This window comes from Trachinotus anak, unplaced genomic scaffold (assembly GCF_046630095.1).
Source record: "Trachinotus anak isolate AG129_WGS33_773 ecotype Australia unplaced genomic scaffold, CSIRO_AGI_Tana_v1 ptg000008l, whole genome shotgun sequence".
NCBI classification, from domain to species: domain Eukaryota; kingdom Metazoa; phylum Chordata; class Actinopteri; order Carangiformes; family Carangidae; genus Trachinotus; species Trachinotus anak.
In genome coordinates this window covers 26,275,436-26,302,190 of record NW_027273859.1, presented here as the reverse complement: position 1 = coordinate 26,302,190, position 26,755 = coordinate 26,275,436, and the positions used below count along the sequence as shown (strand labels likewise).

At 40.9% G+C, this 26,755-nt stretch overlaps 1 protein-coding gene and 1 pseudogene across 4 annotated transcripts in view; one reads left to right on the top strand and one right to left on the bottom strand.

The window, feature by feature from the left end:
- The window catches only part of sh2d3cb (SH2 domain containing 3Cb), a 28,469-nt gene extending 6,387 nt beyond the window's left edge, over positions 1 to 22,082 (bottom strand). Inside the window, exons 1-7 of one of the 4 annotated variants that reach the window (XM_071483862.1) lie at positions 21,945 to 22,082; positions 16,479 to 17,244; positions 9,947 to 9,986; positions 9,657 to 9,803; positions 8,440 to 8,568; positions 6,946 to 7,328; positions 5,617 to 5,723 (exon numbers count right to left, since the gene is read on the bottom strand). In XM_071483862.1, the coding sequence (XP_071339963.1) occupies positions 5,617 to 5,723; positions 6,946 to 7,328; positions 8,440 to 8,568; positions 9,657 to 9,803; positions 9,947 to 9,986; positions 16,479 to 17,244; positions 21,945 to 21,963 (1,591 nt within the window). In that variant the 5' untranslated portion in view covers positions 21,964 to 22,082. Of the gene's footprint in view, positions 1 to 5,616; positions 5,724 to 6,945; positions 7,329 to 8,439; positions 8,569 to 9,656; positions 9,804 to 9,946; positions 9,987 to 15,450; positions 15,640 to 16,478; positions 17,245 to 21,944 lie in introns of those variants that run through there. The other 3 variants (XM_071483863.1, XM_071483865.1, XM_071483866.1) reach the window with 3 other exon arrangements.
- Positions 1,224 to 4,676, top strand: LOC139624606 (UDP-glucuronosyltransferase 2A2 pseudogene; annotated as a pseudogene).
- Positions 22,083 to 26,755: the final 4,673 nt, after the last annotated feature.

The window sequence follows — 26,755 nt, the reverse complement described above, 5'->3', positions numbered from 1 at the left end:
AGTTGAATATATTATATTTCACAATAATAAATAACATTGTTCATATGGTATTGTACATAAATAAATAACAGTGTGAGATGAATAGTACTTTAATTTGTTGATTATTACAGTAGAGACAGTATTGCACAAAAGTAAAATAGACTCTTGATGCTTATTTGTGATTAGTGAGCTAATGACCTTGGGGGAAGAAACTGTCTGGAGTCTGGAGGTGCAGTGTTTGGACAGACCTGTAGCGCTTGTCAAAGTTCAAACAGGATGTGTGGAGTTCTTCATTATATTATTGGCTCTGCTGAGGTATCAGGAGCTTCCAGGGACAGCAGCGAGCAGCCAGTGTATTGTTGTAACTTAAAAATGTTAACTTTGTGTCAATAAGGCAACCACAGCCTTAACAAGCCTGTCACACTTTTAATGAAAGTAAAACAAAGAAGAGAAGAAGGAAGAAAACCATCTAACACTGTCTGTTCACCGTTGAGAATTTTAATGTCAAAGTGAAAAAAAATTTACTTTGAATACAGCACGTACAGTGGGGACGTTTCCCCACCCTTTGATTTTTATTTAATGCCTATTTGTAGATAAAAAAATACAATAAAACCTTTTTGCAGATCATTTTATTTCATGACTCCCTCACCTCACCTTCTGTGTGTGTGCAAGGTGAGATTGAGTTGTCTCATTTATGAACATCGACAGGTTGAAAGTGGGAGTTAAAGGTTGTGTAGATTGTGCCGTGCATGTGACACGTGCACACGTGTTTGATTACATAATAATGAACTTCAACTTAAATCACACTGAAATCACAATGACTTGACGAACAATACTTTATGTTTTGTGCAACATAAAGATTTTCATCATCTCATCTTAATTCAACCGTCTTTCTACATTTATATCTGATTTCTATCATTTTTATTTTATCTGTACGATTTTATATTTTCATTGCTACTTCTGTGTTTTCTTTTTGTTTTTTCTTCTTTTAGTCTTCAGTATATAAAGAGAGAGCAGAGACTACATAATAAAAATAAGCACTGAAAGGACAAAGAATAGGTCATTAAAAAATGAGTAAATAAAACAACAACTAACTCAATGTTATCTCAATATCTCTTCTAAAGTTCAAGCTCAGCGTTCGCCACGTGAGGCTCCCTCATTCACCTCTCCCTTGTGTAACCGACCTGCTGCTGCTGCTGCATACCACACACACACACAAACACGCACACACACACACTCTGAACTTTGGTCCTATTACCTGCCAGTCTGCTGGGAGGGAGGCTGCTGGATGAACGCTAAGCGCATGTTGAAATGTGAAATCTTCTGACTGGGACGCTCTCAGTAAGTGTTGACATCAAACAATCGAGACCAGAGAAAGAGTTTCTGGAAGCTCAACGTTGCAGGTATGTTAATCTAAATCTGATGTGAATATTACTACTGCGTTGTTTATGTGCATGAATGGAGTGTTCAGCTACAACCCTGAGTACTTGCAGATGGGTGCGATAGTCTCCAAGTCTCACAGAGCCAGACCGAGCGACTTCCACATGTTTCTTCTCCACAAGCTCAAAAACAGGACTGCAGTTTATGAATGCACCGAGCAACCTCACTATAAACTGTGCTCGTTCATAATCATGATTCCTAAAGTTCAGCTTATAAACTGTGAGAAGAAAATGTGTAGAAATGTGGATACGCAGACACAGGATACCTAATGAGATAGATTCAAAACCAAGATGTTCAACGTAATTAAAGCCAGAACACTGGAGAAACAGATCCTGTCAGCTCTTGGGTTTCCTGTTTACAGAAATGTAGGAAAACCTCATGGGTAAGAGGTTAAGACTTTTATCTTCATTCAGAGAGAACATACACTTGTATATATGACAGTAAGTCTTGGATATTTAATGCATCGCTCTCAACTCTCATGTCTCCAAAAGCTTTTTTATAAGCTATTATAATTTATTTTTAAAAAGACATAATTTAAGAAAAACATTATCTTTTTATTTCAAATGTGCCAATTTTTTTATTCAACAGTTTCAAACCATTTTGTGAGGAGTTTATAGCATTTCAGTATTGAAAATGCTACAAAAATAACATTATTATTATTTGTGGTGGTAGTATTACTTAAGTATTATCTTTAGGAAACCTGAGACAAACTAATTTTTACTCAAACAAAATTACATCAACATCTTTGAAGCAGTTTGTGAAGATAAAGCTGAAAATTTCACTGAGGATTCTGCAGCCAATACTTGTTAGCCAGATATGTAAAAGCTCCTTCAAACCTCAAAGGCCACTGCTGTTATTGTCCGACACCTATCATTACTGTGTGGCACATGAACCCATGAGCACAAAGCTGTGAAACCTGAGAGAGGGAATGTCCACTAAATGCAAACATCTTTTCTAAACCTCCTGGGACTTCCAAAACTGGAGTTCCCACACTGTGTAGTTATGTAATCAGGAAGCTGTAACCGAGTTGAATCTAGGAGTTACATAAGTATCAGAGCAGCGTGCCTCAGTTTGCTGACAAAACAATCAAAATCCTTTGTAGAAAGAGCGGAAGAGTTGTAGTGTGCGTCCAGTTTGTTTTGGCTTGAATGAAAATTTGAAGGGCAGATCTAACTTCCTGGCATCTCTTGTCAGAACCTCTCTTTCAGAGATGTACGGAATAACCTTGGTGACACTTGCAGCGCTGCTCTGCTCCTCACCCCTGGTAAACGGAGGGAAGATCTTGGTGTTCCCTGTAGATGGAAGCCACTGGGTGAACATGAAAGTCATCATCGAGGAGCTTCACTCCAGAGGCCATGAAATCTCAGTGCTGCGGCCATCGGACACCTGGTACATCAAGCCAGAGTCCCCTCACTACAAGTCCATCACTATAAATTCCTCTGCTGGTTTCGATGAGCAACGCTTTGGAGCATTTATAACCACAATGCTGAACATGCGGCGGGAAGGTGCCTCGCTCTGGACTCGGATGTCCCTTGAGTACGAGCTGATGACCCAGTTCTATAAAATGCATAATGAGGTGCTTCAGATGGTGGGGGAAATGTTTGAGGATCCCCAAATGATGCAGAGCCTCACTGATGCCAAATATGATGTGTTGCTGACAGACCCAGCAATTGGTGGAGGGGTGCTTCTGAGTCACCGTTTGGGTCTTCCACTTGTCTATAATGTGAGGTGGACTGTTCAGGGCGAGGGGCACCAAGCAATTGCACCATCCCCACTGTCCTATGTCCCAATACCAGGGACAGAGCTGACTGACAAGATGACATTTAGCCAACGGATGAAGAACTTCCTTTACTATTTCTTTTCATGTTTTCAAATTTGGTACGTTACAGACTCAAACTACAAACCTTTTGTCCATCGTTACTTCGGCAGTGATGTACATTACATGGAGCTGTTCCAAGCAGCAGACATCTGGCTGATGAGAAATGATTTTACCTTTGAGTTCCCACGACCCACAATGCCTAACATCATCTACATGTCAGGATTTCAGTGTAAACCCTCCAAGCCCCTGTCCAAAGAACTAGAGGATTTTGTCCAAAGCTCTGGTGAACATGGCGTCATTGTTATGACACTGGGAACCCTGGTAGGAAAACTTCCAGAGGACATTACTGAGGACATTGCAGCTGCTTTCGCCCAACTACCTCAGAAGGTGATCTGGAGGCACCAAGGCAAAAGACCATCCACCCTTGGCAACAACACCTTACTCTTGGATTGGCTGCCTCAAAACGACCTCCTGGGTCACCCCAAGACTAGAGTGTTTGTGGCCCATGGAGGCACCAATGGAATACAGGAGGCCATCTACCACGGCGTCCCCCTGGTCGGCCTGCCCCTCATGTTTGACCAGCCTGACAACTTCTTCAGGATGAAAGTAAAAGGTGTGGCCAAAGTCCTGGACATTGCAACCGTGAACAAAGACATCTTCCTGGCGGCGCTCAAGGAGGTCCTCTATGAACCGAGCTACAGAGAGAAGATGAAGACGCTGTCCAACCTCCAAAGAGATCAGCCCATGAAACCACTGGATCGTGCCATTTTCTGGATTGAGTTTGTCATGAGGCACAAGGGAGCTCCACACCTCAAGACACAGTCTTACAAGATGTCCATGATCCAGTACCATTCGATTGATGTGGTGGCATTTCTGCTGGCAGTTACTTTGCTAGTATTTACTGTTTTTATCTCAGCAACAAAGTTTTTGTGGCGGAGAGTGTTTTCTAGAAGCAAAGTCAAAAAGGAATGATGAATGTGCGGTGATAGTTGTGTCACATCACATTTGTAAACTGTTGTATTCTGTATTTTGAGTCAGTCTTTTACTGGTATCCTAACATGCCTGAGTGCATAGCTGAATGCACCCACAAACATCCTATTGTGAAGGATTTTGAATATTTTTCTTATTCTCATTAACAAAATGCACGTACTTAAATGAAATCAAATAAATGGCAAATGTATCCTGTGATTGTCTATAACTAATGTTGGGCGATAATTAAATACTGTTGATCATCTTAATAATGGTTTTAAGAAATCTGCAAATAAAAACAAAATGATTTTTTGATATTTTTATGATTAGTTTGCTTTTTATGTACTTCATTACAGTGGAACTCAGTTCATGTATTTTTACATATATTTCAAGAATCTGAGGAATTTTTTACCAAGTGCCACTGCAAATACATAATAAAAAACACGTGTTCTAGCTGCAGTAATACATACACTGTGTCCCATATATAGTACTTATTTGCGCTTATTTTTACACTTATTATAATTTTTACACACAAAATTTTATTTGTTGTCTGAAACCACAGGCCACACAACTGTATGCGTCCACTAGACATCCAGAACATTTTGTGGAAATGCTTAATAATGGGTATTAAAAGGAATTAAAAAAATAAATGGTGACATATTAAATTACTCTATTATTCGGTCCCTTGAATAAGAACTACAAAAGGACGGCAGCTTATTGGTATCTTCTTACACTCGTTAAACACCTGAATTAATTTGCATGAGTTTTGTGGTATTGTAATCAGATAGCACTTGTGTGAGAAGTTTTGTTTAAGGCTGACAGCTTCTGTTTGTTTCTCACATTCACTTACTGTTTTACATCACAGCAGACTGATGTGCTATGACATATGAGCACAGAGTGCACAGAGACCCCCCCCATCCCAACCCCAATTTAGTTGTTTTAAAAGTATAATTCAAAACAACATATTTTTACAGCAAACATTTCCATATCATTTTTTATTATTATTATTATTATTATTATTATTATTATTATTATATATACATCCTCTTGATATAGATAGATATCAGTTTATAACATATATGAAATATCCAAAGTAGAATTTGTTGTACATTTGTTTAAAATCTTTATCATGAATTCTTATATTGTATGACATGCTGTGACCATATATGTTAATGATATATATTTAATTTATATATGAAAGTGGTCTCAGACTTCTGGATCTTACTGTATATATTATCAATATATACTGACAGGCTTTGGGAAAAGCATAAATACATAAACATACATATACATGTAATGGTAATATTTGTATGGTCTATGCATATATGTCAATATTTTAAATATATTAATTTCTAAAAGGTTTCATCAGAACACACATGAGAAAGACATTAGTTTGGTGTTAAACTCACTGTTGTTGCTGTATGGAGTCAAGAGAGAGGCTTCTCCTGCAGGCAGCAGAGTCTGCTCGTCCTGTTCTCTCTTCACATCTGCCTCCTTGTGGTGGAAAGAGGAAGGACTGAAAAGTAAAGAGAGAAAGAGAGAGAGAGATTGTAGATTGTTATCAGACGACAGGAAACAGTTGGTTTCATGTTTTCTTTTTCAGACTAATGAGACGATATGAGGGGGAAGTGTGTCAGTGCATCATGTTCCTTCAGGTTTTGCCAAACATCATTTAAAAAGAACTGCAACGGCGTATCTGGACTTCACACCCTGACTGAGACACTGCATTTAATTTATATTTGTTCAACTTTATTCCCTCTTATTTTGTGAACCTCTCTGCAAAGTTTTTTTTTTTTTTAAATTCAAGATTGCAAAGTGTAGGCATCACCTCATTGTGCATTTTCTTTTTGATGTTGCACTGTGCACACACAGATTTTTGCAGGTGACTGCATGATGACTGTTTGTAGTTGTATGATGCATGTTTCCGTTCAACTGTTTTCATTCAAAAACAAATAAAATAACGGACATTTCTAAGATCTGCTAGAGTTTTACTAAACGTCAGTGTATTACTGACCTACAACAGTTTATCTGGTAACCCGATGTGGTTTTACATTTTTCCTTTACGTGACCTGACCTGAATTCATACAGTTACAAACCCTAAACCTAAACCCTGAGGTACACCACCTGATCTTCTGTGCTCGGTTTTTCTAAGAGATTAAAGAGGTCACTCCAAACAGATAACTTGGAAATCAACTGGTCGAATAACAGAAAACTTATTTCCTATAATTCTGATGAATTGTTGAAGTGATTTATGAGGTAAAAGCTCCAGACATTCTCTGGTTCAAGCTTCTCAAATTTGAGGATTTCCTGATTTTCTCTGTTTTACATCATTATAAACTGAAAATGAAAAATCAGCAGTTTCGGAGAGTTTGTCCGAAAGAACAGGGTTCTGGGACATTTTTCACTGTTTTCTGACATTTTATAAACTAAGCAGGTAATGAATTTATCAAAAAAAACACAGATTAATCGGTAATGATCTTAATCATTAACAGCATCACTGGACATGATTTCTGCTCAGTGAAACCAGTGTGGTCTGGGTGGCGTCCTGATAACATCTGTGTGAAAACCTCTTGTTTCCTGACCATGTTTCCTGTCTGTCTGCAGTGAAGCTTCGACGAATAGCAAATTTATAATCTCTGAAAATAAAACATCGAGCAAATATTAATGTATTGCTTATGAGAAATCCCCTGTGAGTTGTTCTCCTCTGATGATTAAACCGCCCCTCTGTGAGGCCTCACCTCCTCAGACAGACCCTCTCCTCTACGATCTTCAGGCCTCGGTGGCAGGACGGCGGGCTGGCGGCGGTGCAGAAGGCCGTCTCCAGGTAGCTGAGCGGCAGCGTCCTGTTCACCGGCCGGTGAATCTGAGCTCCGCTCCACTGGCTCAGAGCCGCCCTGCTGCCCACATAGAAGTGAACGAGGGCCGGTATGGAGTCGAAGGCCTCGCCCTCCAGGCTGTACTGGACCCGAGTGTACGTATCGCCGGACTGAATCACCGTCTTCCTGATGAGGAAGTGAAGCGTTTTCTGCTCCCAGCGGCTGGTGAGGACGAAGTCGCCCCGACTGGACTGAGAGTCTCTGATGAGGAAGTCGCCGTGGTCCACCACCAGGCTCTCTGACACCTGAGGAGACATTTAAATTTTCTACTAGTTGACATTTTTATGGAAATACACTTGTTATCAGACTCCTGAGAACATTACAATAAAACAACTCAAATCATTAATCAAAGCAGAGATTTTTAAGGTTACATTTATCTTTTGTTTTTTTTATATATATAACTGTGTTTGAATCCGCATTTAATTGGAACAGGCTGCCATAAATTGAAGCTCTTCTTCTCTCTCGTGTGACTAAAGCCGTTCAAACGATTAATGAGATATATACATTTACACTGTCAGATCAGTCCAGAAGGTCCTGGCAGGTCTCTGTAATCCCACAGAGGATTCAGGTCTGTATGTGACTTAATGCTCATGTCAGTCTGGTGTATTTTAATATTCAGTCCATGCTTCAGATGCTTCGTCCGTCAGGTATCACAGGATGATTAAAGATGAATTAGATAATAAATAATGACTGTTTACTGTGTTATCACTGCTACCTAGATGAATCCTTCCTTTTTGTTTTTGTTTTTTCTTCTCCACATTTTATGAATCTGGATTTAATGAGCAACACTTTAAAGCCTTTAAAGCTGGTGGTTGTGCACAGCTCCCTCTTGTGGTTGAACTCTTGCATGACCCTGACTTCTGAGAATTTTAAAAGGGAAAATCCACAAAAAATTTGTGTGAAACTCAATCTGAATTAGAAGCTGTCCTTCATAAATAAAGCCAGTTTTATTTTGGATCCAGTGGTGAAAATACCTGGTCTCATTAAACTTATTTAGAAAAAAAGCAACATAAAGATCATTTAAGCAGTGAAAACATTTGGTGTAACTCCGAACAAAACAAGGCTGATTTTAGACGTTTGTGTGGCAAACAAGATGCAGCACTTACAACAAAAACACCAGACAAACATTTGAAAATTTGGGTTGTTCAGTTGTATGTGTAGTTGTGTTACAACGTGAAATGAAATGTGATCACTATGAGAGCTCACTTCACATTTGGGGACAAAAATCTAACTGTAAAACACTAAAATTTTAAATAGAGACTTGCATTTAAGTTTTTGGGTAAGATTAGCCACGATAAATCCTGTGTGTGTGTGTGTGTGTGTGTGTGTGTGTGCGTGTGTGTGTGTGAGACAGACCTCCCAGGGGACGTGTCCGTGGTACCAGGCGTGGCTCTTCAGGTTGGTGCCGCTCAGCTTCAGCTCCTCCTCCAGCTGCTTCCTCTGTTGCTCTGACGCCGGCTCCAGCCAGAACTTCCCTTTGGAGAACTTAAAGGGCATCACAGGCGCACAATCAGACACAAAACCCCGACAAAAGAACACAACAAAGCCACTTCAGACCGTCATGTAGCCTCTGCTAGCTTTGGGTTCAAATCCCATCAGAGGCATCGTCACAATCTGCTGCTTTTTTCCACTTTCCTGCATCTGGAGCAACAAACCAGACTCTTCTGTTTCCTCAGAAGAGCTGCTTGAAACGTTTGTCCGCCACGAAAACAAGCATTGTGGGTAAATCTTGTCAAACTGCAGCTCTGTTTTCGCGTGAAAGTGTGAGTGTGTGTTAATAGAGGACAGAGGGGTATGAGGAGGGAGCGAGGGAGGACGGACAGCTCTGGCATTCCCACACTGGCATCCACACTTGGCGGCACCAGGGGCCCAAGAACCCAGACTCATGCTGGAGTCTTGGCCTTGTCGCCATGGCAACATCATTGTGCGACGGGGTCATCACTCAGCGGAGCTTTGTCTGTCGCGTCTTTGTTCAAAAAAAAAAAAAAAATCCTACTGTATATCAAGAGTTTACACTGAGGACAGGCTGGGAATGCTTTTGTTTTGGAACACACACACACACACACACACACACACACACACACACACACACACCTCATTTACTGTTATACAGGTGGCCTCCTGCTTGGACAGAATGGTTTGTCCCACTCAACAGTTAATCAAGGGCTTGGCACCGGGCCAGAGCCACTTCCACAACAAAACAGGAGGGTGTGTGTGTGTGTGTTACGTCTGTCATAGGCTATTTTTGGGGACAAATTGGGGACAGCTTGTCCTGTTGCAGACAAAAGCTGTGTCCCCAATTGGAAAAAAGATATATTTTGGGTCAGTGGTCAGTGGTCAGGGTAGGTCTACAGGAAATGAATGTAAGTCAATGTAACGTCCCCAAAAGTGACCTATGACATCATGTGTGTGAGTTCTTGGGGGTGGGGGGGTAAAGACCTGGAAGCCCCTAATGAATAGCTTTAATTTCATTAACATTATCATTCATTGCCAGCTTGTCCCATTCAGACAAGTGTGTTTGTCAAGTATCCAATTATAAGTCAATGAACTGGAAATCCTCTCGCTCTCTGCACCTCTCTCCATCTTTTCCAGGCAGAGCTGCCGGCCGAATCGAGGCCGCCGCGGTCGCCGTTGGTAACCGGTGCAGCTTCAAAGTATTCCGCCGCAGAGGGCCACATTCCCAGAGGCTTTTCTGTGGGCCGCCCTGATTGAATTAGGACCTGAGTGCCGTGTGTAGAGGATCAGAAACAAGCTCTCAGTGAACCTTTACTGAAACTGGTGCCTCTGCTGGAAACAGAGAGTTTCTTGTCTGACAAAGGGAAGTGAGAAAATAGATTTGAGGTCGTGTTAAGAGCGAGCTTACCTTCACGTACTCTCCACTGCTGTCCGTCAAGTCATGGCGGCTGCAACACAAAAGAAACACAGGTATTAGAAGTTTACATTAAAGGCTTACCTGGCGAAATGCAGGCGTCCTCTCAGTGCTGATACATTCTGGACACTGTGTATCATTGGATCGCTAAGACAGGGAGGCCAGCTGGTCCTCCCTGACCTCCCGTACACTAAGGTACAGACACACACTTATTGTCTCTGGAGCTATTTGTGCAACCGCGTCTCTGCTAATTTATCCAGCAACACTGTCTGCAGCCATGATAGTGTCTCTGCGAGGCACAGCAATACTTTGAGCTATTTCAGAGAATAAGTGGAAGCTTTGACCTGCTGGTGGCGCTGGAGGAAAAAGTACTGATAGATGTGGAGATATTTCAGACTAGCGCTACAATCCCCAGAGCCGTTAGCATGGCTAAAAACATTTCCTTCTGGCAGCAGATGTTTTTGTGGTATGTTAGGATTTCATCAGGTTATTGTTTCAGATTGGTCTCATTTATATTTATGGGTTTAGCTCTTGGGTTGTTTTCAGGTGTTGTTAAATTGTTTCTACAGTGAAATTTTGATTAAATGATTGCATTAAACGTCCCATATTGTATAATGTGAGATCTCCATGTGTTTGTGATTATAAAGCAGGTCTAGGTTCTATGTTAATACTGTGAAAGTATCAAAGCCTCAGTCCACAGAGAAATGCACACAGCCTGTATTCAGAAACTGAGCCTTAAAACCAGCCATCAGGACTTCTGTAACTTTATGATGTCACAACAAAGCAGTCACTGCCCTCAGTCATGTCCCAAGCCCCGCCCACCTGGACCCACCATCCAACCTTGCAGGATTTGGTTTCTCTGAGTGTTTACCTGAAATCAGTTATATTTTTATTAGATCAGTCAGAAAACAAAGTCAGATCCTCTGTTCTGATAAAAACACAGGAAAAGTGTAAATTATGGGACCTTTAAGTCACATTTTCAGGCAGCAGGGGGCCGAGCTTGAAATTACTTATTGTGGAAGTACTTGATAGTTTCCAGTACTTGTTGTGACAGACACATTTTGGTTGTTAACATAAATACCCAGCCCTGGACACTGCAGTATCAGTAGTTGTAGCAGCAGTAGCAATAGCAGTAGGATTCCAGTGCCTCTTGTCTGTATGTCTGTCCTCTTGCACAACTCTCTGACAGCAGCAGTGAGTTAATGTGACACCGCCCAGCAACAGCTTGCAACACAACAAACTTCTCCAGGGAGGATGGGGAATATTCCTACTGCTGTGTGAAACCTCATATCTGCTAATAGTCTGTTTTTCAGGACTGAAGCAGAGGAAACTTCCTTTCTCCCCGATGTCCATCCCGTAATCACAGCAGCCGGCTTCTCACCAAGTCTGAAGGCTCTGGGAGGCTCCGCGGCACACAGACGACTACTGAGACTCTTCAACTGACATTAGAAAGAAGGGAAAACACCTAAAGTGCAGTTTCACGGTTTCTCCCTGACAGCAGCGATGCTTTGTGTCAGCGAAGCTGCACGATGGGAGGGTCACTCTGCTCTTCCTCTACATGCTGCATGTTTCCATGAGCAACGTCAAGGGAGGTGACCTTTTGTTCCCAAACACAAACTCTGGGAGCAGGCAGCAAACACACACACACACACACAAACAGATGTGACCACACAAGTAAAACATACCACATGAGAAGCTCCCTGACAGTCAAAAGCTACGTTCACAGCTGTTGATTACTTGTGCTGTTCCTGACTGTTTTAGACAATGAGGGTAGACACTGGGTAACTGAGGCTGGAGAGGACGTGCATGTTTCAGTGTATTCTGACATAACAACTTTTGTTTCCTGAGATTATGAAACAATTATTTCATCAGCAAAAGTAAAACAGAACATGAAACAATCAGAGTTAGAAGTTGTATGTGCTGAGTTCATGAAAAAACATCTGGCCTCATTACAAATCAACCACTGGTTCAACACCAAGTATTAGTTATGTGATAATGTTTTTTGCCAAATTGCTAAAGTTATGCTAATAGCTAACGTTACTCTATAGCTGCGTCTCAATTCGAGGCCCGCATCCTTCAGAGGCTGCATTTCAAGACTGGCTGCATCGCAGCAGCGCGACTCGGCTGTCCCAAAGGCCGAGATTCATTTTGCAGCGGTGATGAAAATCATCACAGAGGGAGAGAAAAAGAGGATTACACTTTTAAATCTAAATACTGAGTTTCAGCTCAGTTTCAGCTCAAACCTAACGATACAACTGTTAAAAAGTTTTTGTGAGAAAAGAATTGTATGTTGTTAAGGTTGCTAGGATCCTCTGAAGGATGTGGCCACTGAATTGTGACACAGTTTATTTTCTCGGAAACCAGTTCTTCAGTTTTAGAGCAGTGAAGAAGAGTTGATTTCCAGGAAACTGCTGTTTTATCCAGGTGTGAAACTATAGAGTTTTTTTTATGTAAATGATGTGGTATGAGATCGGTGCATAGACTCTCAGTTTCTGATTGAAACCAGTCTGTCAGTCTCTAAAGAGTCGTCACGGTCCAGAGAAACTCAGCTGCTCTCTGAACCCAGCAAGGGGAGACTCCCTCCACCTCGGGGCTGCGTTCCCCAAACCAGCATCAAGTTTTACAGCACTTCCTGCTCCTTTGAGCCAGCAGCTCTTACACCACTGCACCACACACACACTCTCTCACATACACACACACACACACACACAAAGACACCAGCTCCCATAATAACCCATAACAATAACCCTACTTTCATGTGTCCACACAGAGCAGAAGCTGTTCACAACAGACACAAACAGAAAGAGGAAAAAGTTGAGCTGTTTTATATGAAGGTGAACGTCAGCCTCATCACCACTTCTGCTCTGAATGATGTGTAAACTGGAAAACTGAAGTGAACTGAGATCAACTCTGGTAATGCAGCCTTTGCTCCTCCCAGCAAAGGCTGCATTACAAAAGCAAAACTACCCAAAAGCCTCTGTCATCATTTGGATTTTCATAGTTTGATTAATCACTAATTTGTTACTAATTTAATCAAGTACAATATCAACTCTGACTGGTCCATCACCCTCCATCATGTGGACCCGGTCTTGTAGAAGGAGCCATGAGTCTAACTTTAGCTTTCAGACCTGAACTGTTTGAGTTTATTGGAGTATTATTCCATCATGAGAGTACTGTGAGGCTGCTTTCATTGTCGACAGGTCTGACATCATTCCCTCAAGTCAACATATTCACGTGTTTGTTTATTTTTCTGAGCAAGTCAAAAGCTCAGAAATGTTGAGTTGAAAAACTGGGAAACTAATACATTTTGCAGAAGCTGGAACGGGTGAAGTTTTGGCATTTTTGCTTTAAAATGTTACTTTTCTGTCAACCCACTGATCAACTCGTCATTTTTTAGTATAGAGTACGTGTGGACGGAGCCTAGCTCATGTCTAAGACCAGTAGATCACAAAGAGGCCCACTGGTTGGGCGTGAAGGTATTGCAAGTGAGCCGACAAATCATTTGCAAAACATTACAATTTTAGTGAAAAGTTGTACACACACACACACAAACACACACACACACACACATACCCACAAGTACACCTTGCTAGTACCTGGTTGGAACCCTCTTGCCTTCAGAACTGCCTTCATTCTTCATGGTACAGATTCAACAAGGTGCCAGAAACATTCCTCAGAGATTTTGGTCCGTATAGAAATGACAGCATCACACAGTTGCTCCAGATTTGCCAAGAAAATACCCCTACACCATTACACCACCAGCAGCATGAACTACTGATGCAAAGCTGGATGGGTCCATGCTTTCACATTGTTGAAGCCAAATTCCGACCCTATACCATCCGAATGTCGCAGCAGAAATGGAATTGTGCGTTCAGAGATGCTCTACCTTGGTTGTGACGAGTGGTTATGTGAGTTACTGTTGCCTTGCTATCAGCTAGAAGCAGTCTGGTCATTCTCCCCTGACCTCTGGCATCAACAAGGCGTTTTCTCGCGGAGAACTGCTGCTCACTGAATATTTTCTCTTTTTCACACCGTTCTCTGTGAACCCTCGAGATGGTTGTGCAGGAAAACCCCAGTAGATCAGCAGTTTCTGAAACACTCAGATCAGCCCATCTGGCACCAACAACCGTGCCTCGTTCAAAGTCACTTAAATCACCGTTCTTTCCCGCTCTGATGCTCAGATTGAACTTCAGCAGGTCGTCTAGACCATGCCTACAAGCCTAAATGCATTAAGTAGCTGCCATGTGATTGGCTGATTAGATATTTATGTTAATGAGCAGCTGAACTTTGTGTTTTCCCCCTCTCATATTAAAGCCTATCACTGCAGTAAAACAGTGATAGAAACGTCTATGTTGTTGCTGGACCGACCACATCCTTTATTTGTTTACCATCTCTGTCTGATTACACACTAAAAGATTATATAGCGGTTAGCAACAGGAAGTAATAAAAGGAGAGAGAATCAAGAGACAGATAGTGAATCAACAAGTGATCCGTCCCCCAACAAACAAAAATGAAAAATTGAGCTTCCTCTGCTTTCAGTTCAGTCTGAATGTTTGATCATCATCATCATTATTATTATTATTAAAATGTATTTTTTGGACAATTTCTTGTTGTGGGGTCGGAGGTCGGCTGCAAACATTTTTGAGATTTTCAAGTATGAGTTGGAAAAGGTTGGGAACCACTGTTCTACAGTTTATATTTGAGAAACACTGAGACATTGAATTAAAGCTTCTCTAAAGCTTCTGACCAACAGTTTATATTTCATCTTTAATTAATTAGTACGTGTTTGCTCCCTTGTGTCGTCACAAGCAACAACACCTGCAGAGAACTTTAACCCACATGAGAAACACTGGACCACAAAACCACCATGACTGAGTATCTGCCAGCAGCTCCGGACATTCACTCGACTGGTTTATCAGTGTTATTGGCACAGTTACTCGTCTTCTGCAAACTCTGATCTCTTCATTTCCCACCACTACATAGAACGTCAATGAGCCAGCAGTGTCTCAGCTCCCTCACACCCGAGTGTGACGGCCTGCGGTCAAAGTCAGGTGTGAATCAGGTCAGACAGACAGGATGAAGGGAAACAGGCTGCTGCATCTCTGCCAAAAAGCCTTATCACTGTTCTGACTGAAGCCAGAGCAGGATCAAATTCCTCCTCTTATGTAACATACAGTCCAGTCCAGACTCAGGCTGGTGTAACACACACACACACACACACACAGAGAGAGAGAGAGAGAGAGAGAAATGACCAGCCTGGTAACTCACAGACTTCAAAGTCGACTAGTTGTAAATGTTTTACTGGTCAGGAGCTTCTCATGTTTTATGGCATCAGACTAACTTACACCAGGTGTCTGCTTCCGCTCTCAGTGCATCAACCACAGACCACATGCAGTCACCAAACCACCGACTGAAGTTCAAATGCAGACACGGCCCCAGCTGAAGATGAGTCCTGGGCAGGTCCACAGGTGACAGGTGACACTGACATGTTCTCTCACCTCCTCTCTCCCTCCCCGCAGCGGACCGACCCACGGATCCCGTCCCCGACTTCACACATGTTGTCCCGCACAGTCCGACGCGAGCTGCCGCTGAGTTTCCTCCAGCTGACTGAACCGCAGCGAGCAGGCGGGGAGGCACTGCGCATGTGCGCCGCGACAACCACTGGTGTCCAATGTAATTTGATGTAATTTAATCACGATTGTTAGGTGGTAATTAGAACATAATTGGGAGTATTACTCGTTTATTCTAATAGCATTATTGAAACATTCCCATTTTATAATGTGTTTTTGTAATATTACAACTTTAACGTTGAAAAGTGACTTTTTAATGAAGTTTTCTGTAAAGCACAACTTCATTCACACAATTACAATTTTTTTCGTAATAATTGTAATTTCAAACAGTAGTGGTAACACACAGGATCACATGAATAGCCTAATTAAATATAAGATATGAAAAAAAACAATTAAATTAATAGATTGTGACAGAATAAATTATTAAATTAATGCGTTTATTGTATTTTTATGTCAAATAAAAAAATATGAATTAATATAATGAATAGTTTTTGATTTGGTTTAATCAAATCTATTATTGAAAAACAAGAGTGTACATTAGAGTTTAAAAAAATAAAGGGTCTTTATTAGTGGCAGGAGCTCTAATTAGTGCAAATATGGACTAAAATTATTCTATTATTAATAACCATGTTGCTAGATGCAAATCTTTTTTGTCATTTCTTAAAAAAAATATTTTCCAGTGCATAACTTTTATGTCCTACAATACAAAGAGTTTTTTTTTACTGCAGCATTCTTTCTTATTCTGTTTTCTACAAGACACTGATATTCAGTTGCAATAGAAAAAGGTTGAAATAATCTCTCTGCAGCGACAAATTCTTAAGAAAATAAGATGTGAAAGTCAATATTGGACAACGATTTGACCGTAAGTTTACAAGAGGAGCTCAAAACCCAAACAACGGGCTATTTTTGGAACCATCACTACACCTTCTCAGAGTGCTGTTAAACACTTTCCTCACCTGTTAACATTCGTTACTTCCTGCAAGATGTTCAAAGGGTTTGTGGTTTCCTGTGTTTGCTGCCTCTCTTTTTGGTCGTCCACGTGGTTGCGAGCTGATTCAGCTATTGGGTCCATCGGCACGTACAGATCCTGCGAGGAAACCACTTTGGGACCATTATGTGGCATGTTTGACAGATTCTCTGCTGGTCTACCAGCTTCTAAATCATCCTTACTCCTTGACAAAGCTCCGTGGCTCTTAATGGAGTCTCCTGAAGAATCAAAGAAGACGCTTTCAGGTGCTGAGGCTAAAGGTGAAGCCCTGGTGGGTGATGGGGTGGTGGGCAGCAGCCAGGCCGGTGCAGAAACAGACAGATGCTGGTCCAGACTGGTCAAACTGAGGCTGGACAGGGCACTGAGCAGGGGGGAGTCTCGGACATGTTCCCCCGCCTTCCACTGGTTCTGCCCTCCAGTCACCCCCTCCTCCTCCTCCTCCTCCTCCTCCTCCTCCTCCTCTTTCTTCTTGTTCTTCTTTTTCTCCTTCAGCCCCCTGCAGCTCTTCTTCTGCTTATCACTGCGGGGCACAGTGCCCACATGTGTGTACATGTCGCTGGAGCGGGCGTAGCTGGGGCTGGGGAGGCAGGACTCCATGTCATCCACCAACTGGTCCCCCGCTGCTGCTGATTTGGCACCGAGGCTCCCATCATGCTCCGGGACTGTCTTGACGTTGGCTTTCTCTGGGGAGCGGCGGGTGGAGAGGTTGGTGAGGCTCCCAAACCACTTGAAACCTGGAGAGTTGGTGGCAGTTAATTAGGGTTTGTTGTTACAAACTTTGATTTTTCAGCATAATCCAAACACTTTTTTGTAATGACATCGAGTCTCAGTGTGTAAATGAACACAATGAATTCATTTAAAAAAGAATGAGCTGTAGATATTTCACACTGAACTCTTATTTCTCTCTACAGTTGATGGATTAATTGCCTTGATTGCCTTGAATCTGTTACCAGAGAACAGGCCAGCAAGGGGGGCCAGGGGGGCCCCAGGGAGCTGTCATGTCATGTCGTCCATCTTTGCATACAGTTATTGATGTTAACTAATAGAAAGTTGATCAAAGTGACACAAAACAACCACAAAGAAATGCAAAATGACCAAAGGCCTGTTATCACGCACTCTGTCCATGGCTGTAGGATATACTGTTATCATCTCACCAGCTGGCTCATTGGAAGTTTATGCAAAAACTAGCTGTCAAATCTGAACGTACAATAATAACCTTTGCAATTGGGTCAAAGTTTCTACTTCTCTAGTTCCTCAGTTCATGACCGAGTGCTTCTAAAATTAGCCTAATGGCTGGTGTACTTCTGCAAGTTAATGTGCTGACATGCTATATGTTAACATGCAGAACTGGGCCTGCCAGCCTCAGGACAAACTGGAGACTCGTTTTAGCAGATTTGTTAAAAAAATAACAGCCTCATGTGGCCGCTAGAGAGGCTGTGGACCTTGAGTCTATTTCCTGTTAAAGATAACACAGGGTTTTTAGAACCTTTCTGACCTTTGACTAGGTCTCCAAATTCTCATGAGTTTTCCTCTCGTCATGTGAGTTTAGCATTTTTTTGTATTCGGTAAAAGCACAAAGGGTCAAAATGGTTGATAAACAGATGATGTTACACAATATCTCAAAATGTATTTATCATTTAAATTGCCAAATACCTTATGCATAATATTTTATCTGTCTTACAAATCTCCTCTGACACATTTCAGGCCGCTACAGGTCCTGACTGTGATGTTGAGAGTGTCTGATCTGAGAATCTGAATGATGAACTGCAGGAAATGACTTACAGTTGGTGGAGGAAGATTTAATATCTGATATTTAAGTTCTACTAATCTGACTCGCTGTTCATCCAACCACTTGTTTATTCCTGCTCAGGGTCACGGCCTCAGTCAGGTAACAAATGATTCCCTCTGTGGCCTGCAGTCGTATATGTTTAAGGACAATTAAAGTATAATGTGGGGCCACATGGGACCAGCAGCTGCAAACGTTTAATTTTCACTTTGTCCTGTGAAAAAACAGAAATGTTGTCTTAGCGTTGGAGTCATCGGAGGAATGTTTTTGTGCCCTCATCAGTTCCAACTCTCATCGGTTTCTATTCTAACTGTAGCCCCTCAAGACCTCAGCCATGTTTGATTATGTTTCTGCTCCCGGGGGCCTGTTAGGCTCTGAACACACTGATGGGTATTTATTTCTTCAGCTAAATATAGACTAATGATTTTGAGAAGGAGAATGAAAGGAGATGCTGGAGGTGCAGATACAAAGAAGCTGCTTTTTTTTTTAATTATTATCTATTCTTGTAGCTTTTTAACTCTTTCAAAAGGAAAAATCAGGACAATGAAAATATTATTAATATTTCCACCACGAATCCAAAATCTATTTTACAAATGTTTGTGGTGCAAAAATGGTTTAAGCAACTAAACCTATTTGCTTCAAGACCCCATAAACGTATTTTTCTTCTTGTTTTAGCCATTTGACAGAAGAAATTTCAGTTGCGTTTTCTTTGCACAATTCTCATTTGGAAAAAGGTGATGTCACATACTTCCTGGCATCAATTACAATTAAACAGCATCTGAATCAGATTCTGGTGAAAGCTGATGACCAGTTTGGTCATTAGGTTTGGTCGTCTGTTCAAATGACACCCACAAAGTCCTGATGAAGCACATTAACTGAGCTGAACTCTTGATAGGCTCAAGAATAACCGACCTTTCTCCTGAAGTCATACATATTACATTTCATGAGAAATATGTAAGTTTTCAGAGGCAAATGATTGGGGTCATAGTTGATAGAAACTTGCACTGACTTTTATTGGGAAGCTGGATTTTTATGGGATGTAAAGGGACAGTATCATAAGATCCAGTTCAAGTGGACTTGGGGTTTGGACAAACTAAACAAAATCCATCAGACTAGTCTTGAGTAAAGAAAACAAAGAAGTCTTCAAGAGTTTTCTTTTCTCTTTTGATGGAGCTAGGCTAACACTTCCCCCCTGCTTCCAGTCTTTGAGCGAGACTTTTTAAAGCTACAGTATGCAAGTTTTGGAAATCAAGCTAGCACCAACATGAGAGTTGAAAACAAACTCTCCTCCCCCCTTGTTCCCATTAAACTTTTCCTCTGTGATAGTTTTTCATTGTCCAGTTTGAAGGTCTGAGGACAGACGGTGATGGATGCTGTATAGATTGTTAGGTCCTTTGAGGCAAATTTGTGATTTGTGATATCGAGCCAAATAAATAAAGCTCTCCCCGCCTCCACCTGCATCCTCATTGTGTCTCATCTGATGCAGGAATCAGAGGCTCGCTAGCTCGTGATACATCTTCCTGTAGCTTGTGCAAGAGGAGTAGTTTCCCCAGAATTGAGCTCATGTATTGATTAACAGCTGTGAGGTCCCACCTTGGCCTTCTGTGATTGGTTAGAAGGGCGAGGCTAGCTATCAACTAAGGAAATATCTCTGCACTGCTGCCAGGCTGCTCAACGAGCCTCTGACTGCACCTCTCCACATTAAGATATATTTTGAGGCTAATTCCAGTTTGCATGGTGATTTGTGATGTTTTTACTGTTTAAAGCTTTCGCCCGGTTTTCAGGCCTCACTGGACTGAATGAACGGCCTTCAGATGCAGCATGGGTGAGATTCAATAATGAAGAACTAACAGCAGAAAAAGAGAAGCACAGTGAGCTGCTGTCCTCTCTGCAGACATTCTCTGTCTTTTCTCTGCTCCACTCAGTAGCCGAGACACTGTCCATTCAAACTGCACAAAGACACGTCTATGCCTCATTTACAATGGACCACAAAACTGTTTGTAAGTGGAACAGCGGACAAAGAGCCGACACACACACACACACACACACACAAACACACTATCACACAGTGACACAAGTGTCAATAGATCACATTCTTTTATAGGATTATACAAACACACTTACATCAGCCTGTTTTCTCTGACTCATCATAAAAGATCTTCTCTGCTTTTGCTTGAATTCAGTTTCCAGTGGTGGAAAGTAACTGACAACATTTACACTACTGTATATTTCAGAGACAAATATACCACTGACCTCAGTAAAAGTACCCATAAAATACTCCATGACAAGTAAAAGTCCTTTCAAAATAAAGTATCATCAGCTAAATTTATTTAAAGTGTGTGTAAGTAACATTTCACTGCGGTAGAAGCTCAAGGTTGAGTTTGCTAGTTTAGTCCAGGGGCCCCCCAAAGGGTCTCCAGATACATCTGAGGGGTCATGAGACAATAAATGGGAGAGAAAAGAAGAGAAAAGAAGAGAAAAAAGTTCTTATGCACAAATGTGTGTTTATTTCTCAGACTTTTCCCTAAACTTTAATTATTATGCCTCTGTGCCGGTGACAGCAGGGCTGGAGGCATACTGTTTTCAGGTTGTCCCTCCGTCCTTCTGTCCCATTCTCGTGGACACAATATCTCAGTAAGGCCTTGAAGGATCTTCTTCAAATTTGGCAGAAATGTCCACTTGGACTCGAGGATGAACTGATTAGATTTTGGTGGTCAAAGGTCGAAGTCATGGTGACCTCACAAATGTGGTTTTGGCTTTTTGAATGTCGTATTAGTATGAGAATTTCTTCAAATTTGGTCCAAACATTCACTTGGAGCCAAGGACGAACAATGATTAAGAAAGGTCAAAGGTCAGTGTGACTTCACAAAACACTTTGGCCCTTATTCAAGACTCCACACAGCAATTATGACAAAATGTCACACAAATGGATAATATTTTATATGACTGTATAAACAGGGATGTAGATGTAATCAGAAACTAGTCACAGAGGTGTACAACCACAAGCCGTCCATCTACCTCCACCTCAGCCTGACGTGGATTTTATTGCTCTATATTGTACGTCACCGCACTTTCCTTTCTGGAGAACAGTCTCCCTTAACAGTGTGTTGTGTGAAAAAATGGAAAATACAAGTACTTCAAAATTGTACTTAAATAAAGTACTTGACTAAAGGTGCTGGACTAAACCGCCTAACTGTTAAATACAACTGAAGCATCAATGACTCAGAATCAGTCACGGAGGCATTTTACTGCAGAATGTGAACGTGTACTTTTGATACTTACAGTAAAATTTGCTTTTGATACTTATATGGTTTTGAATAAAGGAATTTCACATGTAATGTAGTATTTTGACATTAAAGTATTGGTACTTTTACCTCTGTAACTTTCTAGATCAACATATTTATCATCACAACAAACAAGCAAACAAACAGACAAACACAAAATGATAAATTATGCCTCTAAAATAAAGAAGTCCACTATCTGTTGTGTTGCCATATAGGGTCCTGTTATTCCTGTTATATAATAAGGACTCAATAGATGTGATATCATGTTTTACAAGGATGTCATGTTTCTCTAATTATAATTTTAGTAAAATCCCTCAAATGTCCAAAATATTTGGACAACAGCATCAGAAAACAAGCAACTTACTCAGTTTTCGTTTGCTCATGGTTCAGACGTTGAATGTGAAGCTTTGCTGATTTTCTTAGACATGAACTGGGTTCCTGCAGTGTGATAATGAGCCGCATGCTCCTCACCCCACAGAGTGAATCTGCTTCCTGTTTTCTCAACACAGCGGAAGTGCTGGTGTAAATTTCGAAGTTGTTTCATGTTATGTTGATGCAATCAGGTGACAAGTCATATTCTGACTACAACAGTGGAAACATGTGTCAGTCAGGGTCAAACGATCTGACCTGCTGCAACTGTGGATGATTCAGAGAAAAATCATGTTGACAGGGTTTAACTTTGAATTTGCACAGGTCAGAATAATCAAAGATTCTTCCCACACAAGAGAAGGAGAAATACTGAATCTAATGTTGGGACATTAAAGGGCCACATTTAACAAAAAACTCAGCTCTGAAGAACTGACACATTTAGTTTGACATGACACCAAATATGGTTAGAGGAAGTATTCACCACATTTCTGTCCTGCAGTCAACGTTTTACGGGAATAAGTCACATAAATGTATTAAAAAAAAAAGTCCAGATAAAATCTTTAAAAACACAGCAGCACTGCACAGAGAGCAAATCATTTTTCAACCCTCTGATACAATTCATAGGAGCGCAGCAGTACAAAAATGTATAAAAATGGACGGAGAATCCAGGTCTGAAAAGTGAAGCCAATGCTGAAGAGCGACTCCACTGGTTGTAAATAGAAGTCCAATTGTACTGAAGTCTATGGGAAAATGTTCCCACTTCTCACTTGATTTATTACCTCAGCTAATGAGTTTATGGTCTCAATCTCTAGTTTCAAGTCTTCTTCAATACAACATGATGATCTTCATTTTTTAAATCATGGTCCATTTAGAGGAAAATAGATGATAAAGCAGGGTATGCATTAGGGCGGGGCTACCGTGTGATTGACAGAGCAGGTCACAAACCAATGGGTGACAACATGGTGGGTGTCACTTGGGCGTGACTACCTAGCGTCACCATGGTTACTGTAATAACTGTCATAGCTGTTTTGGAAAAGATGATGGGTTAAAATAAGTACTTCCTCAACATTAGATGAACTTTGTTGTCATGGTTACAAACTTTGTGGAACAGTCTTGGATAATAGAAACAACATAAACTGCTGCTTTCACATGGGAATCGAACACCGCTCTCCTGTGTCATATTCATCCATCCACCCCAACCTCCTCCTGACGTGGACTTTGTCGCTCTATAAACTGCGTCACCGCACTTTTCCCTTTGCTCCTGTCATCATTACTACAACCACTACATGTCGCCTAGCAACAAAACATAACTATGGGTCATAATAAGGTGCTGCACAAACAACCTATGGGCTTGTTTGTTACAGGAGGACAGTCTCCAATTTAAGGAGGGAAGTGGAGGAGGGATAGGACACGATCAGCTCAGAGATGTGACCTTGGTGCAGTCCATGCCAGACCTTTGAAAACAAATAGAAGAGTCTTAACATCTGAGGCGCCATGGCTGTGAAGAGAGGCCAGTACAGGAGAGATGTGGTCTCTCTTCTGGGCCCTCGGGAGGAGTCTCTCTCTCTGCTCCATGTCGAACCAGCTGCAGGTGAGGCAGGGCTGACCGACTCCTACAGAGAGAGAAGTTAGAAGAAATACAGCGTGAACTGTAAAGAGCAAGAAGGAAAACGAGAGTCCGGATTCTGCAGCAGGATCCCTGTCAGAGAGCTTCACGCCTGACCACAGCTTCACACTCACATATCAGTCAGGGGGAAGAGCTACACATCTCCAGCTCTGGGGATTTTCCAGCTCTCAGATTGGTGAGAGGATTACATGATGATCATCTGAGGGCGGGGAAAACCTCTCAAACCTTGTATCGCTTCAAAACTCTTGTTTCATATGCAAAACAAAACAAACTGATATTTAAGAGAGAGACAAGATCTTTACCAGAAACACCTGCTTGTTTCATGTTGACTGACTTTCTAAAGTCAGTCAATATAGTCTCACTCCTCTTTAGAGGACTAAAGACTCAGAATTTTATTTTTGCATCTGTTTTTCCTTTTAGCTGCATATTTATTTGTAAAAAAATTGTCTCTGAAATGTTGTGGAGAAAGTCTATTAACACAGAAGTACTGTGCTTATTCTCATTTTGCACAGTCTGTTTAATTAAGTTGATCTTTTAGCACAAATTATTCCAGTGTTGGAAATGTGCTGCATTTCTTGTATTCTTTATTTTATAAAATAACAAGACAGATTTTTATAGGTTTATAGTTGTTTTATAGATAGATAGATAGATAGATAGATAGATAGATAGATAGATAGACACAAATAAGAGTCTTTTTTATGAGAGCCCAAACAAACAAGGAAAAAACAACAATTCAGAAACAAATCAGAAAGAGAAATAAGGAAAGATGTTAGAATTAAAATAAATTCAAGCCATGAAAAGACTCAACTTTTCCCAAACAAAAACTACACATTAGAGCAATTTCACTTCCTGTTTAAGTTTATAAAATCACTGGGTGGAGCTCAACCTCAGGTTCTGAGATTGCATATATTTTTAAAGTATATATTTTATTAATCACTGTATTTTTTTTATGCTCTATAATCTTGTACTTTTCCACATTTGAATAACATCACAATGACCCAATACATTTTCTTTGTGGGAATAAAAATGTGTCTTAAACTTGCATCTGTGAATCTGTGATCATGTTGTCAACCATGAACTGAATCTGTTTCTACTGTCTGGTAAGATATATTGAAATTAAAATTCAGTCATGTGACAGAGTCAGTTTCAGTTTTACTTTAAAAGGAAACTGCACGAGTCATCACACGGCATTAAAAACACAGAATCTATATGAATATCTAAAATAAGTAAATACAGACATACATATTTTTGCAGCACAGAGGGAACAGTAGTTGAACTAGTTGAACCCTTTCTGTTTTCCTCACTGTTTGGATGAATCACGCTCAGTGTGAGCCGGCTTCTTGCGACAGCAGGAGGCATTTACCCCTCTCCAGGCTCAGCGGGTGGAGGCACAGAGCTGTCGACATCTTGCGACACTTCCTGCCAACATTTCCTGAATCCCCGAACCAATTGAAGAGATTTGTGCAGTTGTCCAAACGTCTAAACTTCATTTTGTATGTAGTGTTGCTGAGATTTAAAATGTCACACCCGGAACAGCATCGTGGTACTGATGAACTGCATCAATGAGCAAAAACAATGAAGATTTTCTGTAAATTTGTCTTTTTTAAATTTCAAATTACTTTAAGAGTGTTTTAAGTTATTAATACACAGGAAACCTGGGCTGTATTATTCCATTAAAGAAGTACAAACAATTACCATCAATAGGTCTGACAGTTATTTCAATTCAAATTTCAGTGTTATTTTATTCGATTGATTATTTTAGTGTGTAAAAAGCCAAGTGTCGTTCCCTGGAGCCCAAACTTATTCAAATTGCTTCATTTTTCCCTGACCAACAGTCAAAAACCCAAATGTGTTGTAGATATTTACTTTTGAGATGCTGGTACCATTTAAAATACATTTTAATTTTTTTATCAAAATTGTTACCATTACCACTTCTGTTTAATTCTCTGTAAAACAGTAAACACATGAAGAAAAATAAATAACAGTATATCCAAGAAATAAACCACATGTCAGCAGAATGAGAACTCCTCACTGATTCCTCCTCATGTCTGACTTGTTTCATGACCTCTCACCCTGACACTGGCCAGCTCTCGGTGCTGAATCCAGCTGGCGGTTATGACTTTGCCGTTCTGTCTCAAACACACAACAGAGTTAATGTCGTGTGAACAAGGACGACTCAGAGCCGACACAGATGAGCGAAGGCTGTACCATGGAAGTCATGTTACTGTATGGAAACAAAAACCAGAGGAACTTCACGGCTCAAAGGAAATATTTACCAAATATGTACCAAAATAAAGGTCACGTTCTTCATCTGACATATGCAAACAGGAGCAAGAACTCAACCTTAACTGTGTTTCATAGAAAGAATTTGACCCCAAAAAATTGCATAAGTGAAATCTGGCCTAAAACTAAATGGTTTCAGCAACAACCAAAGTAACCTGACATAATATTAATCCAATATGAGACTGAAGTGGGACAAAAATGTTTTGTTTTGTAAAAGTTTTGTCTTAAATTATGACATTTGAGTAATTCTGCAGCAGCATGTCCACAGTGTTTCTCTAGAAACTGTAACCTTGTTACGCAGATGCTGCGCAGATGCTGTTGTGCAAATTTGAATGTGAAACCATTGCATCCATTGCAAGTTGTTACTTCCACTTTTATCAGCTGTTATTTTGTCACAGTGTTGGTTTCTATACGAACTGGCAATTGTTTATATCATTTGGTTCATGTGTGATTTGATTCGTTTGATTCATTCCCTTCACACGTGTCCAGATCTGTGCTGTGGCGTTTCCTTGAATATGAGGACAATCTGGTGTCATAAGAGTTTTACCAACATCTGAACTTGTGTATCTCGTATAAAATGTGTGTCTCAAACTAAAATCTGTCTTTTTTCAGGGTAGGAGGCCTATATGTGCTCATTCTTTCTTATGTTACAAATTTACCTATTCACCAGGACACAGTGAATAAACCAACTTTAACTAAAACTCAACAGTTTCTGCAGGATTTTCTTCCCCTGCAAAACTATTTTAAACTAATTCAACTGCGATGTTCTGTCTCCAGCTGCCTTTTAACAATGGACACAGTGTTGGCTGCAGAACCACTTTACAACATAAGTCTTGCTGTATTCAACCGCTGCACTTGCCAACTGCAAGTGACTGTGTCCCGGCTGCTACTCTGCT